The 21466-nt window shown below is 36.5% G+C and overlaps 1 protein-coding gene across 1 annotated transcript in view; it reads right to left on the bottom strand.

The window, feature by feature from the left end:
• Positions 1-19045, bottom strand: part of CNGB3 (cyclic nucleotide gated channel beta 3) — a 33335-nt gene extending 14290 nt beyond the window's left edge. The window contains exons 1-9 of the mRNA XM_027674286.1: positions 18984-19045; positions 17143-17297; positions 16960-16985; positions 15530-15659; positions 14748-14956; positions 12879-12929; positions 12335-12421; positions 10593-10657; positions 6695-6817 (exon numbers count right to left, since the gene is read on the bottom strand). Of these exons, the coding sequence (XP_027530087.1) occupies positions 6695-6817; positions 10593-10657; positions 12335-12421; positions 12879-12929; positions 14748-14956; positions 15530-15659; positions 16960-16985; positions 17143-17297; positions 18984-19045 (908 nt within the window). The remainder of the gene's footprint in view (positions 1-6694; positions 6818-10592; positions 10658-12334; positions 12422-12878; positions 12930-14747; positions 14957-15529; positions 15660-16959; positions 16986-17142; positions 17298-18983) is intronic.
• Positions 19046-21466: the final 2421 nt, after the last annotated feature.

Raw genomic sequence — 21466 nt, 5'->3', positions numbered from 1 at the left:
GCCCTCTTTGTACAGCCTTCACGACAGAGCCTATTGCATTCAAGTCAAATATTTCTATTAGTATGATAACACAAGTTTGTGAAAGCAACAAAGGATGTGGACAGAATGTTTTGGAAAAGTGCCTTGGCATCTCTAAAATTCTGGTTTAAATTTCATTCTAGAACATGGTACGACAAGTAATGCAAATCATTGTCAGAAGTATGCTATCATTTTCTTCTTTTCTGAGCAAACAAGTCTTGGTTTAGGTATACTTTTAAAAACCTCCTACTAATTAGAAGCTAACTTCCTACATTTCTGTACAATCAGATTTCAGCTTCACTGATGATTAGGAGTGGAAGTTCATTTTCCTTAATTGTACAGTGAGATTTTCTATTATTTCAGCTATGACTATTGCTTTTGAAGCAGTGGTGACTCCTTCTATTTGTTGAATTTTATTGAGTTTGAAATAATAATTAAAAAAACAAACAGAAACCTCCCAAACACTAAAACACAGAAAAAATACTTCTGGGGATGTTAATTTTGAAATAGAAATTCTAGCACGCATCTTCTTATGCTTACTTGAATCTGAGGCCACCTGATCTGCTTGCAGACCTCAGGTGTACATTTTATTTCTTTCTTTCTACTTTTAAACTCCTGTCTTGCTAAGATATGAACTCCACTACTATTAATCAGTGGTTCCTGTGATAATACAAATGTAGAGCTTGTTTTGTGCAAATATGAGAAAATAATCTCACAACCAATTCCAATGAGGGTTTTTTAATTTAAATTACTCGAAAGTCTTTCCAAGTTTTTCACCTAAAATTTGCTATACCAAGTGATTGATTTCTGCTTTTCGTTACCAAGGCATTTTTTTCTTGGTTGCAGATTAGTGAAATGCAGTAACAATGATCATATTTACCATAGTTTTCTAGTTTTAGATTTTAACAGCCAGAACTGGCCATTTTCATTTAGAGTCCTTAAATTAAAAAATTCATTTTTTATTTGCTGCCATATCATTTTTCTATGTAAGGGCTGCAAAATGAACCTCTGGCTTACACTGCTATAATATTTTCACCTGGGTTAAAAAAAAATAATCAAATATGCATGTTTCCAGCAAGTATGCATAAGTTGCAGCTTTATCCTTGAGTTCTGTAGCATAAAAAATAGTAAGAAAAAGATGCAGATCTGTTTTGGAAGAATGATATATTTAAGTATAAAATGATGCCTCTAGTTTGGCTAATAAATAATAATGGCCAGTCTTCGCGAACGAAGATTTTGGGAAAGGTCTTTTACCTTTCCAGCCTGCGCAATGGATTTTTTTAGGTGAGACACAGCGTGTGCTGAACTGAGCCCACCCTTTAATCCTAAGGTTCATCTGCCGGGGCCAAGCGAGCTTGGACAATGGCAGTGAGGTCCTCAGGACGTAGGTTTGTTTAGAGTGACCTTCTCATAGATGGATGGCCTCACAGGGCTAACGAGCTCCATCTGCCCGAGGGACTGGGATTCAAACCCGGGTCGCAGCGGTGAGAGTCCCGCATGCTAACCACTAGGCCACCAGGAGTCCCTAGTTTGGCTAATAGGAATTACAATATAAGGCATATTAATATGATATTTGTTTGCCATAACTGAGAATGCTGTAGTGCTTGAAACATGTATAATTTAGTAATATAAAAGTAAAGAAATTAACATTACTTCTGTTCTAGTTACTATAGGAAACAAAAGTAATTAACAAACTCCTTCACCCACAACAGCTTTGCATGCTAAGCTTGCTGACTCCACCATGACAGACAATATAATCTTCTTTCTGGGAATGTCTGCACAGAATGAAAGCAGCTCCTCAGAGGAATTTTTCTTTGCAGTGTTGTATATACAAAACGTGAGACATTTTTTTGATATCTGCCTACTCCTTTCTGAAGATGTAGTTAATACACTATATTCTTCTTTAATTTTACTTAAAAAGAAACCTTCTACTGGCAAAGTCACATGATATTCACTATCTCTTAGGGACAGGTTTTCTCCATTTATGCATTTTTGGTTTTATTTTAATCTGAAAGTTACACAGTTGAAATACAGAGCAGCTTGCTCTCTTCTCTAATAAAGGGAGAAATGAGATTGTAAATTTTGTTTAAGGAAAGCCAGGAAAAACAGACTCCTATTTCAACAGTATTAGCAGCTCTGCTTCCTACTAGCTTGTGTCTGGAAACCATCACCGTTCACCATACAGCTTACTGGCCTGCTATAAATTTACTGTTGAAGCAAACAACATGAGACAAGAAAGGGATTTTTCCCTCTGCTCATCATAGATAATATGTTTATCCTTCAGGCAATCAAACTATTAGATTTTTCCTTAAAAGAAGTCCAAGGTATGAAAACATTCAGGAACACTGCAAATCAGTTACCTTATAATATTATGCCAATAGAAATATCTTTTTCATAAAAGTCCATTTTAAAGTACACTAAACTTCTTACATGGTTTTGGTTAATGTGGGTAAATCAAGTCTTTGTGCACGTGGCTCTCAGTTTTTAAGGTTGTATTTACATACTCATTTTAGCCCAGGGAAGCATTATTTCAGGGCTATCACATTTGACCCTCTCACATTACAATCAAAGTGGGTTTAAGCAAAGAAGTGGTCTTTATAAACTGGTAATCTAATGACCTCCTTGGTACCTCTTTTTCTAGAGTGATGTGCTCATCAGGTAGCTGTGGGTATGATGATCTCAAACAGAATGGAGTAAACTAGAAAGCTTTTACCTAAAATATATGGCTGCAGGTAGCAGGTCTGAAAGCATTGGGTGTGATATATGAGTTGGGCTGTGCATTCACAGCTTGTCTGGAAGCACAAAACTGCCTTTGTATAGCAAGTGCTGTGATTGTGACACAACAGACCTATTGCAAGAGCAATGTACAGCCGATACCCATGAGACACATTTTAAGATTTGCCAGTCTCACTGCTCATTGGACAATGCATACTAAAGAAGTGGAAGTTGTTCTAGACACCTACAGTGACCATTTTCTGGGACTTACAGATGTCCACTAAGTCTGTGCCCAGAGCAGGAGGGCAGTAAGCTACAGAGGAACATAATTGAGGTGCAAATAGATGTCTGAAAGAATTTTGCAGATTGCTTGTGGATGACTTGCAAACAGCAGAAGTATACCATGAAGAAAATGAAATTATTTGTTTTGCCTAAATTTACTGCTGACTTGGAGGGTTTGCATGAGAATTTCACCTCCCTAGTTTTAGTTTCTCTATGGACAGTGATGAAAGAGATACTTCCTTTGGACAATTCAGAACAATGACATTATGTTCCTGCCTTGAATCCTTTTCTAAAGGATTTGTCCATTTTCCTCAGGAATTAGGGATATTGATCTCTTACTTAGGTAGTTAAATTAGATTGTAAATAAACTCATACAGTTCAAATTCTCCACTTAATTAAGAGGCCTTTTCAATATCATGCTGCTGTGCCTACATAGACTCTACGCTATGGTGCTGCATTAGTGATGCTGCACTTCTGCATTAGGAGAGGGTGAGGTCTGTCTGCCTAATTATATCAAGCTCATGAGTGCACTTTTAATGCTGGGAACACCTTGTGTGACTGATTTGGGTGTGTTGCAGAGAAGTAAAGTAAAGACTGCCTTTTGCACCTCAGGCTGTGACTGGAGGCTGTCCTGCAAAAAAGCTCTAGTCTTCTTGAATTGACACTAACACTTTGGAACCTGGACAAGAACTGGAAAAGAATAGAGATAGCAGAGATTTGCAAAAGAGCTATTTTGATAATTTTTCTCATGGTTTGAGTGTGTATACAGTTGTTAGTTATGGATTTAATTAATCAGTTAGTATGGCTGCTCAATAACATATATATAATCAAATTGATAAAGGAATCTTTTGCCTCTTTATTCTTTTTAGCCTGGAAAAAAAAAGTGTCCTAGAAGTGTTGACATTTTTAAGAACTGGTTTTGGCCATAACTAGCAATATTTTATGGGCACAGCAGGGATTCTTCATAAAACATTAATGCCACTAAATGAGTGCCAGATCATTTGCTTTGGGTCAGTGTGAGACCACTAGAATTTTGGTTTATTTGTCAAACTACTTACTGTCATTTTTTAAAATTAGCTAGGCAGCTATGTTTGCCTAATCTTCTTTCTGAATGTGTTCCCATTCTTTGTGAGACTATTTTGCTTCAAATATTGTCAACCCTGAATGCTATGTGAAAGGAAATTATGTTGTGTCATAATATATGCTGCAGCACTGGTCAATTTTCATGACAGATTTTCCCCATACTGTTCTTAAATCCTGCTCTCCAAATAAATGAATACCTAGATACCTGGAAGTATCTTATTTGATAGGTTTGAGTTCAGATTGCATCTCCAATTGTAACTAATGTTCACATAGTGCCTCTCTGTCAAAAATCCCCAAATATTTGACAATTGGATAATACATCATGCCTGATTCTCTAAGGCAATGACTATTCCATACAGAAGGTGTTTGCTGTTAGTGGGATACAAAGCTATACTTTATTAAATGCAGCTCAGCCTGGGTTCTTTGGGGTTCCATGTACATGGCATCTGTGTGAGTTAGATACTGGCAAAAGAATAAAGTCATAAATTCACCAAGCAATGTCAAGATGAGGTAAATTATTGGCTTAATGAGGTTTACATGGATATATGATAGAATCATAGGATCATTGAATGGTTTGGGTTGGAAGGGACCAACACCCCTGCCATGGACAAGGACACCAACCACTAGAACAGATTTCACTCAGACTCCCATCGAACCTGGCCTCTCTGGGCAACCTGTTCCAGTACATCACCACCATTTTAGTAAGGAACTTCTCCCTAATATCTAATCCAAACTTTCCCTCTTTCAGTTTAAAGCCATCCCCCTTGTCCTATCTCTACATGCCCTTGTAAAAAAGTCCCTCTGTAGCTTTCTTGTAGGCCCTTTTAGGTACTGGAAGGCTGCTGTAAGGTCTCCCCAGAACCTTCTCTTCTCTAGGCTGAACAGTCCCAAATTTCTCAACCTGTCTTCAAAGGAGAGGTGCTCCAGCCCTGTGGTTAACTTAGTAGCTCTCCTCTGGACTCGTTCCAATAGGTCAACAGCTTTCTTGTGTTAAGATATATGCATATCCTAATACGTATTTTATTTAAGCATCTCAATTTAATGCAGATTTGAATTACCAGTTTATTATTATTGTTTATAAAATAAATCTGCCCTAAATTCCATGTGAATTCAGTGTGACTTCATTTGAGAAATGTTTTTGTCTCCTCATGGAAGAGATATCACAAAATATTAAAAAACCTGGCCATTGCCTCTAGGTACAAATGCATTGTCTGTGATCAAACTAGTAAATAATTTCTACCAATTGTTTCTCTGAGTGAAATGCCAAAGATTTTTGCCTGTGAAAACCAGGAAGACTTTCTTTCCTGTTTCCTAGACTTTTTTGAAGAAGCATTAAAAAACTTGAAGACCAAGTAAACTCTACTTTCAGAATTTTCAGGTTTTTTTAGTCTTACTTACCTTATTTTTAATCATGAGGCAAATATTCCCAACAATGACATTAACAAAAATAGCTATAATGGAAATTAGTTTTGCATTTTTCTTGTCAGATTTCTGGAAGCCTTGATCCTGCGAATAAATACCTGTCTGTAACTTCATTTACATAAGTGGTCCCACTGAGCTCCGTGACCCTGCTTTCAAATGCCCACTGAAGCTGTGTATTTTAGTGGTGTGTGGAAACTTCAGACACGTAATTTTTGTTGAGAGATAACCCTGATTATAAAAAAATCAGTGCTGCTTTATACAAAGTGTGTTTTGCTTTCAAAGCCTCTTATCCCTCAAGATAGTGACCACATTAAACTTGTGAAGTCTGAAAAAACAGCAGACAGGAGCACATCTCCAAGAAAAAGGTGAAAAGTTCCTTAAAAGGAGGTTTATGACAGCGGTAAGATATGTGGTTTTGCAAAGAATGTAATTAATGAACAAACTGGTCTTCTGTGGCTTCATATTATGGCCTTTGAAATAAATAAATGTTCATAGAACTGATCTGATGAGATATGTTTTTATAAAACTACACACAAAATATATTATGACTTTGCTATTTTCTCTTAGTTCCTCTTAATCATCTTAATAAATGTTCCTTACTTGGTGCCCAACCTAGTGTTCTCATAAGGAGAAAAGTGTGCCAATATCCAGTCCTTCCCACTGGTAACACTCTGCCACATTTTTAAGCATGATCTTCCCAAAAGATGAGAGAAAGTTGGTGGAATTTTTTCAGACCAATCACTACAGCCTAGAGGGACTAAAATACTGCACTTTAGTGGTACAATGCTGCGTGGCAGCAAAAAAACCCACTAAACTATTCCTCTCTTTCCTTTGAGGGATTGCTATATAATCCTTTGAATGGTTCCCATGTGATATGCAATCAGTAAGTTTAATTTATGACCCTTGTTACTTTCTAAATGTTTAATTAAGTTGGTGCTTTACACTGACTCATAAACCTATAAAAGCTGAAAGTGGTAAATTGATTATTCACTGCACCTGGCCTCCCAATATGTTTGTAATGAAAGCTGCTAATCAGCAGTCATGGTGCTAAAAGTTTGCTATTCAAGTACTTGTAAAGTAAGGGCATACCCTGCAAGCAAAGGCTTGGGAAAAGGAGGGGGAGGCAGGAAGGAGCAAAATTAACAGAAATCTCTTGCAAGAAAAAAGGACTTACATGTTTCCTTCACCATCGTACACCCATCTAGTGCTGCCAAGTCCTTCATAGTCTGAAGCCCAATAATACAGGCATGCATTAATGTGTAAGATAAACAGCAAGTATCCAGTTGTTCGAATGACCCTATAAAAGTCAACAGATTCCTGTAAAACAACTTACATTTTTCCTTCCTTTTAATATAGAACCCATTCCTTTTTTGCATCAACAATGTTAATATTAAGTGTCTACTGGATAGTTCCCCATCTATATTGATTCTATGAAAAAAATAGCTGGCAGTTACCCATCACTCACGTTTGTCCAAGATCAAATAAATATCTTTCCTAGAATATTTGACATGGGGTAACTGTTAAATTATGGTTCCCTGAGGAGTTTATAATCAACTTCTTTAAATGGCTATGAATATTTACAGAAACTTGAAGCTACATTAATGAGGCTAGAGGGTATAAACTAATGCGTTTGACAAACTCTCTTCAAGATAGGCTCTAAACTTGAGAACCAAAGCCGAGAAATGTCTGAGGTCAGAAATGAACTGCTTTGCAAGAGCTGTGCTAGGAAACCTGCAGTAGATTCTCTCAAATTTGGTGTTTACAGCAGGAGTTACATTACTCCTAATTCCAGTTCTTATGCTTATGGCCAGTTCTTTGAAGAATACCAATGATGAACTACTTAAGCACCAAGCAGCTTTCTGTTTAATACAATAATGATCTCATTGTATATCCTCTGTTCAGTGAATGGGGATCAAAAGAAAGATCTTCTGGATTTAAGTCTCCATTCAAATATTCATACAAGCAGGGGATAAATAAGCAGGGAAAGTACAGGACTTGCCTAAACATGGAGAAGCTGGTATGTAATTAGTTTATCTGTTACAGCTAGGATTCAATGCAATATGGAGTGCAGAATAACTGAGTATGTGGTTTTATGAAAATTTAATAAGATCTAAATATGTTTGGTCTATAAACCAAGTTAATGGGAGATAATATCAACCATTACTGTGGTTGGTTCTGTATTATGCACTCCTTTGCTGGTTCTTCAGGTGCCATTGCATGCCCTCCTTGACCTCTCCGTGCCATTAAGCAATCTACTTAAGTGTCCTCTTCTTCTTTGTGATGCTGACAAATAAATGCCACTTCTCTGTTTAAAAGTTGGTGTGCTTCCAGGACAGCTCTGTTTAGGATCGCAAGCTATTGAGAACAGCAGATAGCTGTTGTGATCTAGTAATATTGCAATATTGACCATACAAGGTCTTGTGTACAAATTTGAATCTATTCAAGTGGACTTCTCAGATCTGAGTGAAGATTCTGGAAGTCTTTGCTACAATATATTTTATATTTCTCTAGACACATATTGAATCTATCACAATGGGTAGATAAAATGTAAGTAACTTTTGCCAGCTCTATTACTACAAACTCAAACTAATTAGTTTGAATCCACCCACGCACATACACTTGTTGTGTAGAAGTTTAGTTTGATATTATTTAGTTAATTGGTGACTTATTGCTCAAATTATGACTATACCAGGATCTCAGACCAAAGCAACATTGCTACATTAAAATAAAATGCAGTAGTTTGCACAAAAAGCCTGACTTTTTAGCTCCCACTTATGTTCTTCTGTATAACTACCCCTGTTCTCCATTTGCCAATGAGCAAAACCAGGAGTTGGTGTTTTCTGGAGTGTGAGCTAGAAAATAGATTCACTTTGTATTACTTAGATTCCAGAATTTACATTCTGCAAGTGATTTAATACTGGAAAATCTAAGTGGGCCTGGGACCAGGAAGCAAAGACACCAGAAGCAACACAGTTGAGGAAACTCAACCAGTATCACCCTAAAGAAATGTCTAATAAGGCAAAGAGCTTTGCAGAGTAGCTGGTTCTGTCTTTCCATCTACTGTATATATTTCACAGGGCCAGTGAGATCTTGCTCACATCCCTTTCTCAACTTCTCCTCTGAACAATCATTTCCCGTTCCATACTTTTATATAGTGTGAAACTCTGTCCCTTGTAAAGCTGTTTATTTTAGTGAAAATGAGTTTGCAAATTTGTTCCCATTTCTTTGAAATCCATGTAGACACAACAATATTGTTCTATACAAACTAGTTACTTTATCCAGAATTATCTGTATAAAAACTTTATCTCCCAGTACTCACTGGAAACGTTATAGGAGATATAGAAAAGTAATTGAGTTATTACTCCAAAATGCAAAAGACATAATATGGAAAATACTTAATTAATTTAAAAACAATTACCTTTAAAACTTATCAAAATTAGAAAAAGTTAAAAACTATAAGCAGAAGAAAGCCCATTCTTTTTAATGAAATTAGAAAATGGAGAAGATAGAGAGGTGATGATTCAGACACTGACATCTGTGGAAATTCAGAAAAATCCTCTCTTGAAGCAACAAGAATTAAAAAAAAGAGAAAATAAAAGAAACCCAACCAAACCACAAAAGAGTCTTCGATAACTGAAAAGAGAGGGCATTATATAAGACTATAAGTCTATATTCTTAGTTAAGAATAAACTTTATGAAGGTCAGCATCTCAAAAATAGTTTTATAGAACTTTCAAACTTCTGTTTTATTTCACAGGTACATGAAAATATGAAAGAGATGATGTTTCAAACTCCTTTTCATATTTAACTAGTTTTAAAATCTCCTAAAACATCTCATTTAAATGTATAAATATCAAGTGTACCATTAAGTGCAATGATCTCTGAAATAGTAATAATATAATAATGGCCAGTCTTCGCGAACGAAGATCTGGGGAAAGGTCTTTTACCTTTCCAGCCTGCGCAATGGATTTTTTAGGTGAGACACAGCCTGCGCTGAACTGAGCCCACCCTTTAATCCTAAGGTTCATCTGCCGGGGCCAAGCAAGCTTGGACAATGGCAGTGAGGTCCTCAGGACGTAGGTTTGTTTAGAGTGACCTTCTCATAGATGGATGGCCTCACAGGGCTAACGGGTTCCATCTGCCCGGGAGGGACTGGGAATCGAACCCGGGTCGCAGCAGTGAGAGTCCTGCATGCTAACCACTAGGCCACCAGGGGTCTCTTCTCTGAAATAGAGTAAGATGGTAAAAAACATATTCTTGTTTCTGCAGCAGCAACACAGAGGAACAACACATGGCCCAAAACTGGGACAGAGAAAAGAATCTATTGATGTAGAAATTGCACAAGATAAACTAGGGCTGATGGCATTGACAGTAGATGACAATAATGGCGGCAGAGTAGATGGGTTCATTGGGTCTTAGCAGCATCAGTGACAGCTGAGGGGCCTATGAAACTTGCCATAACTATGTCCATGGACTGCTTGAGTTGCATCCAAAATTCTTCCTGTCAATGCAGAAAGTGAGAACACAGTTCAGCAGACATCATTTATAATCACTATTTGAGAATTGTGCTGAGTTGGTTCTCATTCCAAATGTAGTCAATGCAGTGAAGGATCAAGTTTCCGTACATGCCAGGTTCATAGGGAGAGCATGTTTGAAGAAAAATGTTGACACAGGCTCAAGCTCATAGCTCTTATTAAGTACAAATAAACAGCTACTGAGGATTTGGAACTGCTACTAGCAACCTAAAGAAACTTCTTTAGCTCTTTCACTAAAGAAACTTCTTTCTGATACTTTTGATCAATTAAATTTTGGCAGGAGCCTCAGTTTGGTAAATATTTTGCCTGAACCAGGCCAACTGAACTGAGCTAGATTTCATATGTGAGTGAAGCCTTACATATATTATTTTAAAGATTACAATAAAGACATATTTTGAAAAACCTAAATTGAACAGTTGAAGACATATCATATTCCATCCAGCGCTTAACTGACAACTCATAAAATCATGTGATTTGGATCATATGAAGTGGATTCTGTGCCCAACTCTGCATGCTACTCAAGTTTATCAGCACATACCTGTAGATGTATGCTTTTTCCATAATAGCTTCCAAACGATCATTAAACTCAAAGAATGTGTTATGCTGAATGGGAAAAAAATGAAAGCAATCCAATCACTGTTCTTGAGTACACATCTTTTTATAATAGTACAGACATTAGTTCACATACACATTTTGAAAATGGATTTTTCAATAATCAAGCTTTCTTTAAACATTGTCCTGGTTCCAGCTAGGACAGGATTAATTTTTGCAGTAGCCAGGAGGGGACATGGCTAGGACCCAGAGGTTATTCTGTATCACCTCACCTCATTTGCTGGGGGTGGGGGAAAGGGGGTCCATTCCGGAGAGAAGCGGTTCCTTCTGATTGAGCAAATGTGGGGGGGGGAGCTGTGTGGTATTGTCTATTAATCGAGGAGTTTTACCGTGTGAATAATTTCTCTCTTATATCTTTTGTTATTAATATTGTGGCTGTTGCTGTTCATTTTCTTATCTCATTTTTTCCAGTAAATTGTTCTTATCTCAACATGTGATCTTTGTGTTTTGTACCTCCAGTTGGAGGGGGGGAGCAGTGTATGGTTTTTAGTGGGAGTACTAAATTGAAGAATACCATTCCTAAACCATGAAAAACATTTAACTAGACACTGAACTGAAAAGCAAAGATAAAAGTTGAGTTAAATAGTTTTTTGGGTGTTAAGTGTCCCATTAATCTGACTACAGAAATAACCTTGCTGATTTGGTCAGACTGCTGCAGATAAAATGACTTCTACTTCCTCGAATGTATATAATTGCTTGGACAACTTGATCACAGAGAATTATATGCATTAACCCTCCTTTTTTCTTTTTCTGAAATTCCAGTAATTCTCCAGTAAGCGACCATATGTATCAACAGCCATATACTAGATGATTCTATGTGGTATCAACTGCAGCTCTATCAAATTCTTCCTATTAAGTATTTGTCCTTGAACTTTAGTGATAGCTTTTAGTACTTGTATAATTGTATATAGATTTTTCTTTGTTCAATACACATCTGTTTGCCTAATATGAGGTCCTATTTAACTTTTCATTCTTTCATATTATTTCGCTTACGATTTACGGAATGTTGAAATTTTGTTGAATATTGAAGTGAAGAACACCCTCATTTTATTCTCAGAGTTCTTGTGTCTCCCCCCCAATGTTAAATGAAAGATGATTCTTTGTCAACATATTGATTGTATGAAGGGGAATGTATTTAGCTGCGGAGAAGCCTGCTATGTATCATGCTCTAATCCCTTTGCAGACCCTTCATTACACAATTCCAGGTGTCTTTGGGCTCAATAAAAAAAGTGGGTTTATGCTTGATAAATATTCTGTGCATAGTTTATATTGTCCTTAAAATTCCTTCCTTTGCTTTTGAACACCGGTCATAAGCAACAGAAGAGGAAAAATCATTGGCAATAATTAGTGATTTTTTTTTAATCTTTGAAAACTAAACAGGTAATTTGAGATAAATTTCATTTAAATTATGTAAAAAAATCAGCTTTAATTACAAAATACCTTTTGAAAGTTGGAATTAAAAGCTGGAAGAAAAGTAAGAGAATAAACACTTAATTTGGCTAGACTATAGCTTGTATTTTTTGTTGGTTTATTTACTGATATTCTACCTTAGCCTGAAGATATTTTACAATTTCTAAATTTCATATTCCTAAATATTATAAAAAACTTTCTGTTGAGTTGCAAAACATTAATGCATGGTTAGCCATCCATCACTAACACAGACCTTACCTTTAGCATCCTGTTTACTCTAAGTGCTGGATTAAATCCAAAGAAGAAGTATAAAATGTCAAATGGCAATACTGATATCACGTCAAGCTGTTGAAGAGCAGAGAGGTCAATTTAAACTTGATAGTAATCATCATGCATTTATTTGCTGTCAAAAACTTGCTTAGATTGAATCATGACTGCAATAATATTTGAAGAGTCAGCATGCTAAACATATAGCTTCCCAAAGCACTGACAGGCAAGATTATCTCTTTGAAAACACCAACAGCTTTTCCCTGCTTTTAAGTTCTTGTGCTTGAGATTTTAATCTGTCTCGTGGGGATTATTAATAGTATATCATATATTTGATTATTAGTACATACTGTTATTTCAATTGTAGTTCTGATAAAACTAAAATGTCAGGCATGTGGCTGATGAGCGGAGGTGGGGAGACCACTCCACAAGCACTTCTTAAAAGTCCTTCAGCTTCTAAAACCAGACTGCCTAAAGCAATCTGAGGGAGCACAAAGAACTTTGTATTGATATCAGTAACACGGGGCCTACTTACCTGAAACTTCACAGTGCTGTGGTAGAATTTTTTCGTTTCCACTTTGTCTATCTACAGTGATAATGAAGGGAGAAAAAGACAAAGTCAAGAACAGAATGTCAAGAATTAGCCTCTGCTACTCGGCAATAATAATTATCTACCAATGATGACAGTTAAATTAATGATAGTCTAAAAGTATGAATGGCGGGAGAAGTAGTACTTTTATTGGTCCAGTTTACAATAGATCAGATTTTATTAGAACTATTTGAAAAAATGAGGCTTGGGATTTGTCTGATTTTTTCCAATCTGTTCCTTACATTTTTTTTCCCACAAAACTTCCCTCTCAAGACATCTATACCATTTAATGCTTGACCCAAACCCCTTCAATTTCAGGGTGAAAAACTGCATTTATCTGCAGTGATTCCAAGAAAAATGCAAAGAGTGTTTCTGATGGTGTTGTACAAAATTAGCTCTTGAAAAGCTAGCATTAACATGCTAGCATTATTAGCATTATAATAATCATCATTGCATTCATTAGCAATGATTAGCTATTTACTTTTAATCTGTTCTTCATGGGAACTGAGGCTAATACCTTAATAAGAAAGGGTAATCACAAGTATCTAAAGAAATTTATCTATTTTTATACTTTCTGTATTTATATCAGAGACACTTTAAAAAGAACTTTAAAATCTTAAACATATTTTCATGCCAACTTTCACTATTATCAGTTTAAGCATTAAACTAAATGTAGGAGATCAAGCAGTAGATGATCTCTTTGTGTGCTAAAATCTATGAATTGTAGAAACAGCTTCAAGGGAAATACAATGTAAGCTTCCTATGTTAGAGTTTTAACTTTGCTCATAAAAATTGAGTTTTGTGGGATTTAGGCAAGATTGCCAGTTGCTGAATGTCTTGGTCTGGAAACTACATTACACTGCACTGCATTTAATATCTATTCAAATTATATTTGCACAGCTTTATCTGTAAAGGTATCATTAATATTGTGTATGTACAATGTATAAAATTTTACGTAAAAGCACTGTTAAAGCTAGTTCCAAATTACATTTGAGGACATATAATTTTGAATTCTCTGTCTGTTGGACACAGTAATGTCATGCTGATGTTATGAAAACTAATTTTTTTTTCCTGAAATAGTTTTTTTCTATAAGAAGTTAGACAATCAAATGCAAGGAAGATTTTAAAGAAAAGTTAATATTCTAGATGTCCTTTTGGTATGTTAAGGTCAAACTTTCACCCCCTTTCAGATAGTCGCTTAAAATTTTATTTTGGATTTTTCTATAAAATGATAAATCAAAAACAGTAACAAGAATTAAAATTGAATGTACATATTTTCCAAAAAGATAATATCTCAAATAAATTATTTTCAAAGTATCCTAAAAATTAAATGGTTTGCTCTGATTTTAGAAAAAAATAAACCCACAATCTCACAGTCTTTTACAAAACATGCTATCCTGTCCAACCCTAGCAGAATATGTGCTGTCTTCAACTATGATTCTGGTATAAGGGGAATAGAAAGGTCAAACTTTCACACAAACATACAAGCAGATGTATATATGCATGAGTACATGTGATATAATTACTGATTCAAGCAAAACTTCACTAATTTACTCCTTTTGAGGGCTGTATGCTTGTTTCAACTGCTCTCATCTGTTACTTTCAAATCTGTTTTTTCTATTTTTAAGAATGTAGGCAATGGTAATGTTTTTTCCCCCATGGAAGAATGGAAGGTCAGTGAAGAAGAATATATGTAAACAAAAAAGTTACATAGATTTGACATAGTGAGAAGAAAAAGTGTCAGATTGGAGGAATTTCTATATTCTACTTTAACACACATCTACTACCTATGGAAATCCCACCTCCAGTACTTACTATTATGTCTCCCCCTCTTATAAATCGCACTCGGGGCTGGAAAATCAGTAAGTCACAGAGGTAGCAGATATCACAAATGACATCAATGGTAAACCAGTATATTGTGTTACTTGGGGTTTGATATGGGAACACATAGCGAAGGGGAATAAACCAGCAATTCCAATTATAGGCGATTGTCACAAGCATGAGCCATCCTACGTAACGGCGATCTGAAAGATAAAACATTGAACTTACAGGCATGAACTTAGAGTCTATTGTCATTCTTTTAGACACATTTACTCTATTGCAGTCTCTCGGAATGATTCTGTCCAGAGCAACCTAGCATTCTCCCTTTTTCAAGGCTACGCACTGCTAAAGTGATATAGATGGAACTAGGAGTCACATAAAGAATTTGCAAATAGGAAAAAAGTCGAGGTAGTGAGAGCATACAGAATTTTATGCATCTGAAGAAACTTCATACTATCATTTTGCATGCTGTTCATGTGTGTTATAACTGACAAAAGAATTGTTTGGCCCTAACGAATGGTACAAATTCTAGATCAAGAAACTTGAATTCTAATTGTGATTGGTTTGCATACCATCTTTGTGCATACCATCTTTACAACTGGTGTCACTTTCCATGTCTTTTTCCTGTTTGGAAAGTTGTTGTTTAGGGCAGGACCCCTGCATCTCTCTGAGATGCAGACTGGAATGTGCATCTTATGGTGGCTCACAGGTACTATGTAACACCAGGTCACTTCAATACGTCTTTACCCCATTCTATTGCATAGCTTCGAATTTACCTGTGTATGAGTCTATGGTCTCTGGTAGCTGCAGATGCTCCATGTATTTTTTCAGTGGGGGTTTTTTGAATTTACAGCACAACATATCGCAGTAATGATCCTCCTCTGGCTTGGCTTCTGCCTCCTCTTTCTTTTCTTCTTTTTTCTCTTCTTTTTTTTCTTCTTTCGGTGGGGGTGGTTTCTTTGGTGCTAGACACATAGGATGCCACAAAGGGTGGCATTTTAATAATGGCTCAAAAACCACACACTGTTTTAACATGAACAAGAACTTCATCATGTAAAAATCTCTTCTAAAAACACTGAGCAATGACTAAAATTACAGTTTATTATACTAAATGCATTAGCAAAAGAATTAGAGAATAAAATCACTACTGGCATAAACGTGCATTTGCTATCATGAACAGGGCACTTGCATTACAGAGTATAATATCTGTATTGCTCTATTTCCCTGAACAAAAGTTATGCCTTTTATAAGACTTGCAAGAAAAGGTTAATTCATAATTCAGTATTCATTAATGCAACTGGGCATTTCTCTTTCCATGACTGTTGCAAAGAACGCATGCAGCGAGAATGGAGATAGGAAAAGACACCTGTGCCATGGGCTGATCTCTCCCCTCTCCTGAGACCGGATATACAAGACACAGTAGGTGAAACTACTGGGAAGCCTATGGTTTTGCATATTTCTAGGCTTATAAAAGTCTTGTGGCACTCCTTTGAGCCCACTTCTTTCTTCTTTGGGGTGGATGATGTTGTCCACACATGTATGCTGTTAATTCTGGTTAGGATACACATGCTTAACAGTAAACTGGCAAACTATGTCTGTAATAATTTAGGAAATAAATGATTTTAAGTTCTACAAAGAGAACAAATGAGGTGAATGAGCAAAGAAATAATTAAAAAGGATTCCTTTATCAGTTGGTATTATTTATAGTTCTTCAGGTACTGTTTTTTACAGTTTTTTAAAAAGCACATAAGCTATAAAGAGCTTCTAAAAAGTTTCAGAACATAAAATCACCACACTCAATTCTTTGTGAAAAGGAAAAAAAAAGTCAGACTTTCCTCTGAAGAGGAAAAGTATTGATTTGTTTTATGTTTCATATTTTGTAAAAAATCAATTATTAATTAACATCAGCTGAGTTTGATCCATTCAAAGCCTGGACTTAAAGTCCTCAATGTGTCCAGAAGATTGCTGTTAAGGGTAAGATTTTTATTTACTTTATTTACACAGCAGATCTCATATCATAGTGACTAATATCCACTCATAATATGTGTATGTTTCTTCATATGTCTCTGATTCATCTCCATGAATAAACATATTTGGGAGCTATTTTAAAATACAGAGAGCTTCTTGACAGGGATGATTCTAGGTATTGCCTCTGTAAGTTTTTTTCCCAAATTCTTTAGTGATGGAGTTCAAAGGGAGCTTGTACCTTGGGACCTGGCTTATTGTAGAGAACTATGGATAAATTGAATTCAGTGGGCACAAACTGATCCTTTTCAGTGCATAAATACACTATACTTACAAAAAATTAATCACAGTATTTTCTGTTCCCACAAAATAATTTTCAGGTTTTAAGGTCAACAAATTCACAGCTATTTTGAGAGTCACTTACAAGCTGTAGGACTGCCTTCAGGTGAAGACAGCACTGGGTCGTTCAGTTTTTCCTTATACACATCCGCCCTTTCTCGCATTTTTTTGATAATCTCTTGAAGCTGAGCCTCAGCATACTCATTTCTTTGGAAACCTGAAGGTGTTGGCTTCTGTGTGCTAATTAAAACAAAAAGAAAAAAAGCTTTGTGTACTGGAAATCAATGGAAGGAAACAACTCTAATTCTATTTCTGAGCTGAAGTCAGACATTTAGATCTTTACTGAGCACAGTGCTTTTTCACATCACTTAATTCATCCTAAGAGGAAACTTAAGTTAGCCGCTCTTGCTTTCTGCTTATGCCAGCAGCAGTTTATGTATTATTTCATGCAGAGGAGATCAGGGTACCCTGTATAGCCCACTACATTAATGACTTCCCGCTGCTGCTTTTCACCAAGTTCTACTGTGGCTATGTAAAGCCTAGAGCTAATCTGATGTATTCACTAAGTGAAAAGGCATGCTTTTCCCATCTGTGCATAAAAATGTGCTCGTTATTGTATGGTAATATCCTAATGATGACAGGAGATGACTAAGCTAAAGACTGAAATGGAGGTGGGGGGGAGAGACTATGCTTAATTGATGTTTCCTAATATTGGGAAAATTGATTTCATCTAGGTTTTTTATGGTTTGTTATGGCTAACATGAGGTAAAAAAGTGCATCTGTTTTCAGTGAAAACAAAACACTGGTGTTCTTCCTGAGGTTTCTTCCTTTTTGTGCTAGTGGCTTTCTCTGGGTCATAGTAACATTGATATTCCAGCATTCACAGCATTTCTTCAAACCTGAGGACTGTTGATTTTCAAACACCTGCAAAATCATAATCTGCACTGAAACAAATGTTTTCTTTAGGATTTGTGCATGCTGGACAGTCAAATAGAAAGTGATTCTTGATCAACTCATTTGGGCTTATTCATATTTGAAATTTCATCCTCAATTACTTGCTACAGTGTGATTATGCAAACTGGGGATGCTTTGGAGTGTCACTCAGCTGGCAACTGGCCACACATTTGGACTTCCTCTATGTGGAGACCAGGATATGGGATTTTTTTCTGTACCTTGACTCAATACTTCTCAGCTGATATGACACACTGAGGTCAGAGCTGAGTGGAAATGGCTGTGACTGGTACAGGACAGCTCAAGGCCTCCTCCCACACAGGTCACAATTGCTACCTCTGTACCAAAACCCTGAAATCTATGCCCAATACAGGGATTATAGCAGAGAATTGTTCCTTTTTGTCTTAACAGTTTTTCAGTTGTGTCCCAAATGCCATGGGGATGTGGATGTTACAGCAAGAGAAGAGGCAGCCAGGAGTGAATTATGCTTGAAATGACCAGATTCTTGAGAAAATCTTCCCAAAGGTGAGTAGAGGGAAAGTGGTATCAGAGCACCTTGGGTAGAGAAGAAATGAAAACCACTCCAAAGTGATCTTTGAATAAACACCATATCTCCTCAAGACCTAAAACTATTTTGAGGTTCCTAACAGAAGGAGCTGTAACTAAAAAAGGACAGTGTCAGAGTGGGATGTGTGTAACTTTTTGAGCAGCACAGTTTTCTGGAGACACAACACACATCATGATGTCCAAGAAAGTATAATTTAAGCATGTGAAAATCCTTCAGCAATAAAACCATTGGATAAAGTGGAGATATGCTGTAAAAGTAGCAGAAGAAGCAGAAGTTTGGAATTATATGTTTGTCATTCTTCTAATTTAAGTCTAGTGTAGTGTCTATTTCTTAAAACTCCCCAGACGAGATTAATCAAAGCAGTTCTGATACATTTTGCAACCTCATCACAGTTCCTTTTGTGTCACCTATTTCCTTTGCTCAGGCCATCTGCAATGTAATGAAATCCGTTCTTGTTTTGAGCTAACATGTCACAATTAATTTTTTGGCTTCTATGCAAAGAATTTAAAATAATACTTAGTCTTCGCTGTTGCTATACTTACTCAGGGCATTAGCTATCTTGGAGTTAAATACACTTATCACAAGTGTCATGCCAAAGGCCCCTTCTATCTGCTTTTTAGGCACCTATAAATTGCATGATATTTTCTTCTTATTTCACAGAATTTCCAACAAAATTTAAAGTCTCCTCTATCAAGAATTTGATGCTATATCTTTGCAGTGTAGTGCAGAGGAACCATTTTTCTATTGGTACTGATTAGAATCTATGTGACTTAGTGTATCAGGGGTTAATTACGCTGATACTTTTGGTCTGTGTTTGGCCCCGTCACCTGCGAAAGTTTTGCTCTTTCCCTGCCAAGTTATGGGAAAACAAGCACTGATAAACGGGAAAGCTGTCGTTGAAGAGAGCTTCTTGTAAAAACTGTTTTTAATTGGTATTCTGTAATTGGCTAATTGTCCTCCAAGGTCGCTTGAAGGAGAGATTGAGGAGGAGGAGGATGAAGGCTCGACCCCTGACTCAATTAGAAAAGACCCCCAAAGCATACTGCGCGTGCGTGAGGGGATTTCCGAAGTTCTCATGCATGTGCAGAAGAGATGCACTTACGTAACCAGGGGGTGGGACTGAGGGCCTCTGGCTGGGCGGTGCTGGCCACACCTGGGAGGTTGTGGTCACTCAATTAATTGTATAAAAACAGATAGCTCTTTCTTGGAGGAGCTAGCTTCACACCAAGGACAATGTTGCCTTTTGGCAGGGACACCTGCCAGTTTGTGAACTTACTGACTCTCCAAGGATGCAGCTTCTGCTATGGGTAATTATAGGCATACTAGGTCAGTAAGATAACTTTATGGGCAACAGCTGGGTAACTGGGGAGGTCATGCTGGGGGCTTATTTCTCTCCTCCTTCCTCCCTTTTGTGTTTGTTCGTTTTGTTGGCCATCTCTTGGTAATAAATATTGGTTTTTGTAGAGCTCTCAAAGGTGTCGTGGTTTTCAAGATTCAGTATGGTCCAAACCCTCCCTAATACACTTCTTTTAAAGCTATTCGTCCCACAGTTGATGAGAAACTGATTTTCCTTGCCCTACTTCTCATTTGGCTTGCATTGCCTCCTCCTCTATTTTTCTCTAGTAACGAAATGCTTACTTTAAATTTTCTCTTGTTAATACAGATGGAAGAGGCTGCATGTTGAACACAGCTAATTTGAAGATGTTTATGTACATTCACTTTACGTGGAGGTGTACTTTAAATTGCCTTGGCTAATGAAGCCCATTCAAACTTCACTAAATCGCTTCTAATAAACTTGACTACTGGTCTTGCATCAGGTGGTGCTAGGATTTGTCTCCAAGTTGTTATTCTTTAAGCAAATTTATCCCTGACCTTTGTGTAATATGTTACAGTAGGCCTGGGTCTATATTACTTACTGCACCATATAGTCCTTTACAGAGTGGAAATGTTTATTCCCTGAGGAAGTAATAGTTACATGTGGCCTAGGAAATGAAAGTCAGGACCATAACTCATGCACTAGGCACACATTCTTGTTATTACCTGAAATATTTTGTTTAACAATAGCAATATATACAACATGAGAACTATAATAATGATGTAGTTTTCTGATATTTTTCATTTGTAGGTTTTATTTTTTTAACTTGTAGGCTTAGACTTGATTGTTTAGTGAATAAAATAACAGTGACTTAATTCTCTCCATGCCACAAGAAAAGATTTAGACACCTAGTGAAAGAATATGGACTTGAAACAGACTATGGAAATACTGTGTTAATTGTGCTAATGTATGCAACAGCTGTTAAGTACTGTGACTTGAAAGTTTTCTGTGTTGAGAGTTCAAATAAACAGTGATAAAGAAATGCAATACTTATTTCAGAATAAATGAGGTTTACCCTCTTCTAAGTTGCAATCTAGAGTTTAATCCCTTCTTGCTTTTAGGCCATGAACACTAAATACCCGAGTTTGATTCAACCTTTTGTATAGTAGGAAACCCCCGAGAAAATGTGTTTCATAAATGTATGCTGCTGTCTGAAAAAAGTCTATACCACTTTTTGCTGATTTCCATTATAACCCTTTTTTTTTCTTTTTTCTTTTTTTTTTTTTGCAGCACTTAAGAAACTTTGTCCTAACTACATGGAAATAGAGTTCTTGATCTTGCAATGGAGCTTTTAATGCTTTTATTGAGCAATGACATTGTGATTTATGGTTTTTATTTATGACCTGTGTCTTGAAAAAAATTATTTGTTTTTCTGAATAAATTGTGGATAATCTCTGATTCAGAAAATCAGTTTTCAAAAGGATGTGACAATGCATAGCTATACAGATGTCCACAAAACATGATGGTATGGCTGAGAAAGATTTCAGTGAGATGGAAAAATGTAGTTCCAGGCAT

This window comes from Neopelma chrysocephalum, unplaced genomic scaffold, assembly GCF_003984885.1.
Source record: "Neopelma chrysocephalum unplaced genomic scaffold, ASM398488v2 Primary Assembly neopelma1_22, whole genome shotgun sequence".
In the NCBI taxonomy this organism is placed as follows: domain Eukaryota; kingdom Metazoa; phylum Chordata; class Aves; order Passeriformes; family Pipridae; genus Neopelma; species Neopelma chrysocephalum.
This window is presented reverse-complemented; position numbering and strand designations above follow the sequence as displayed.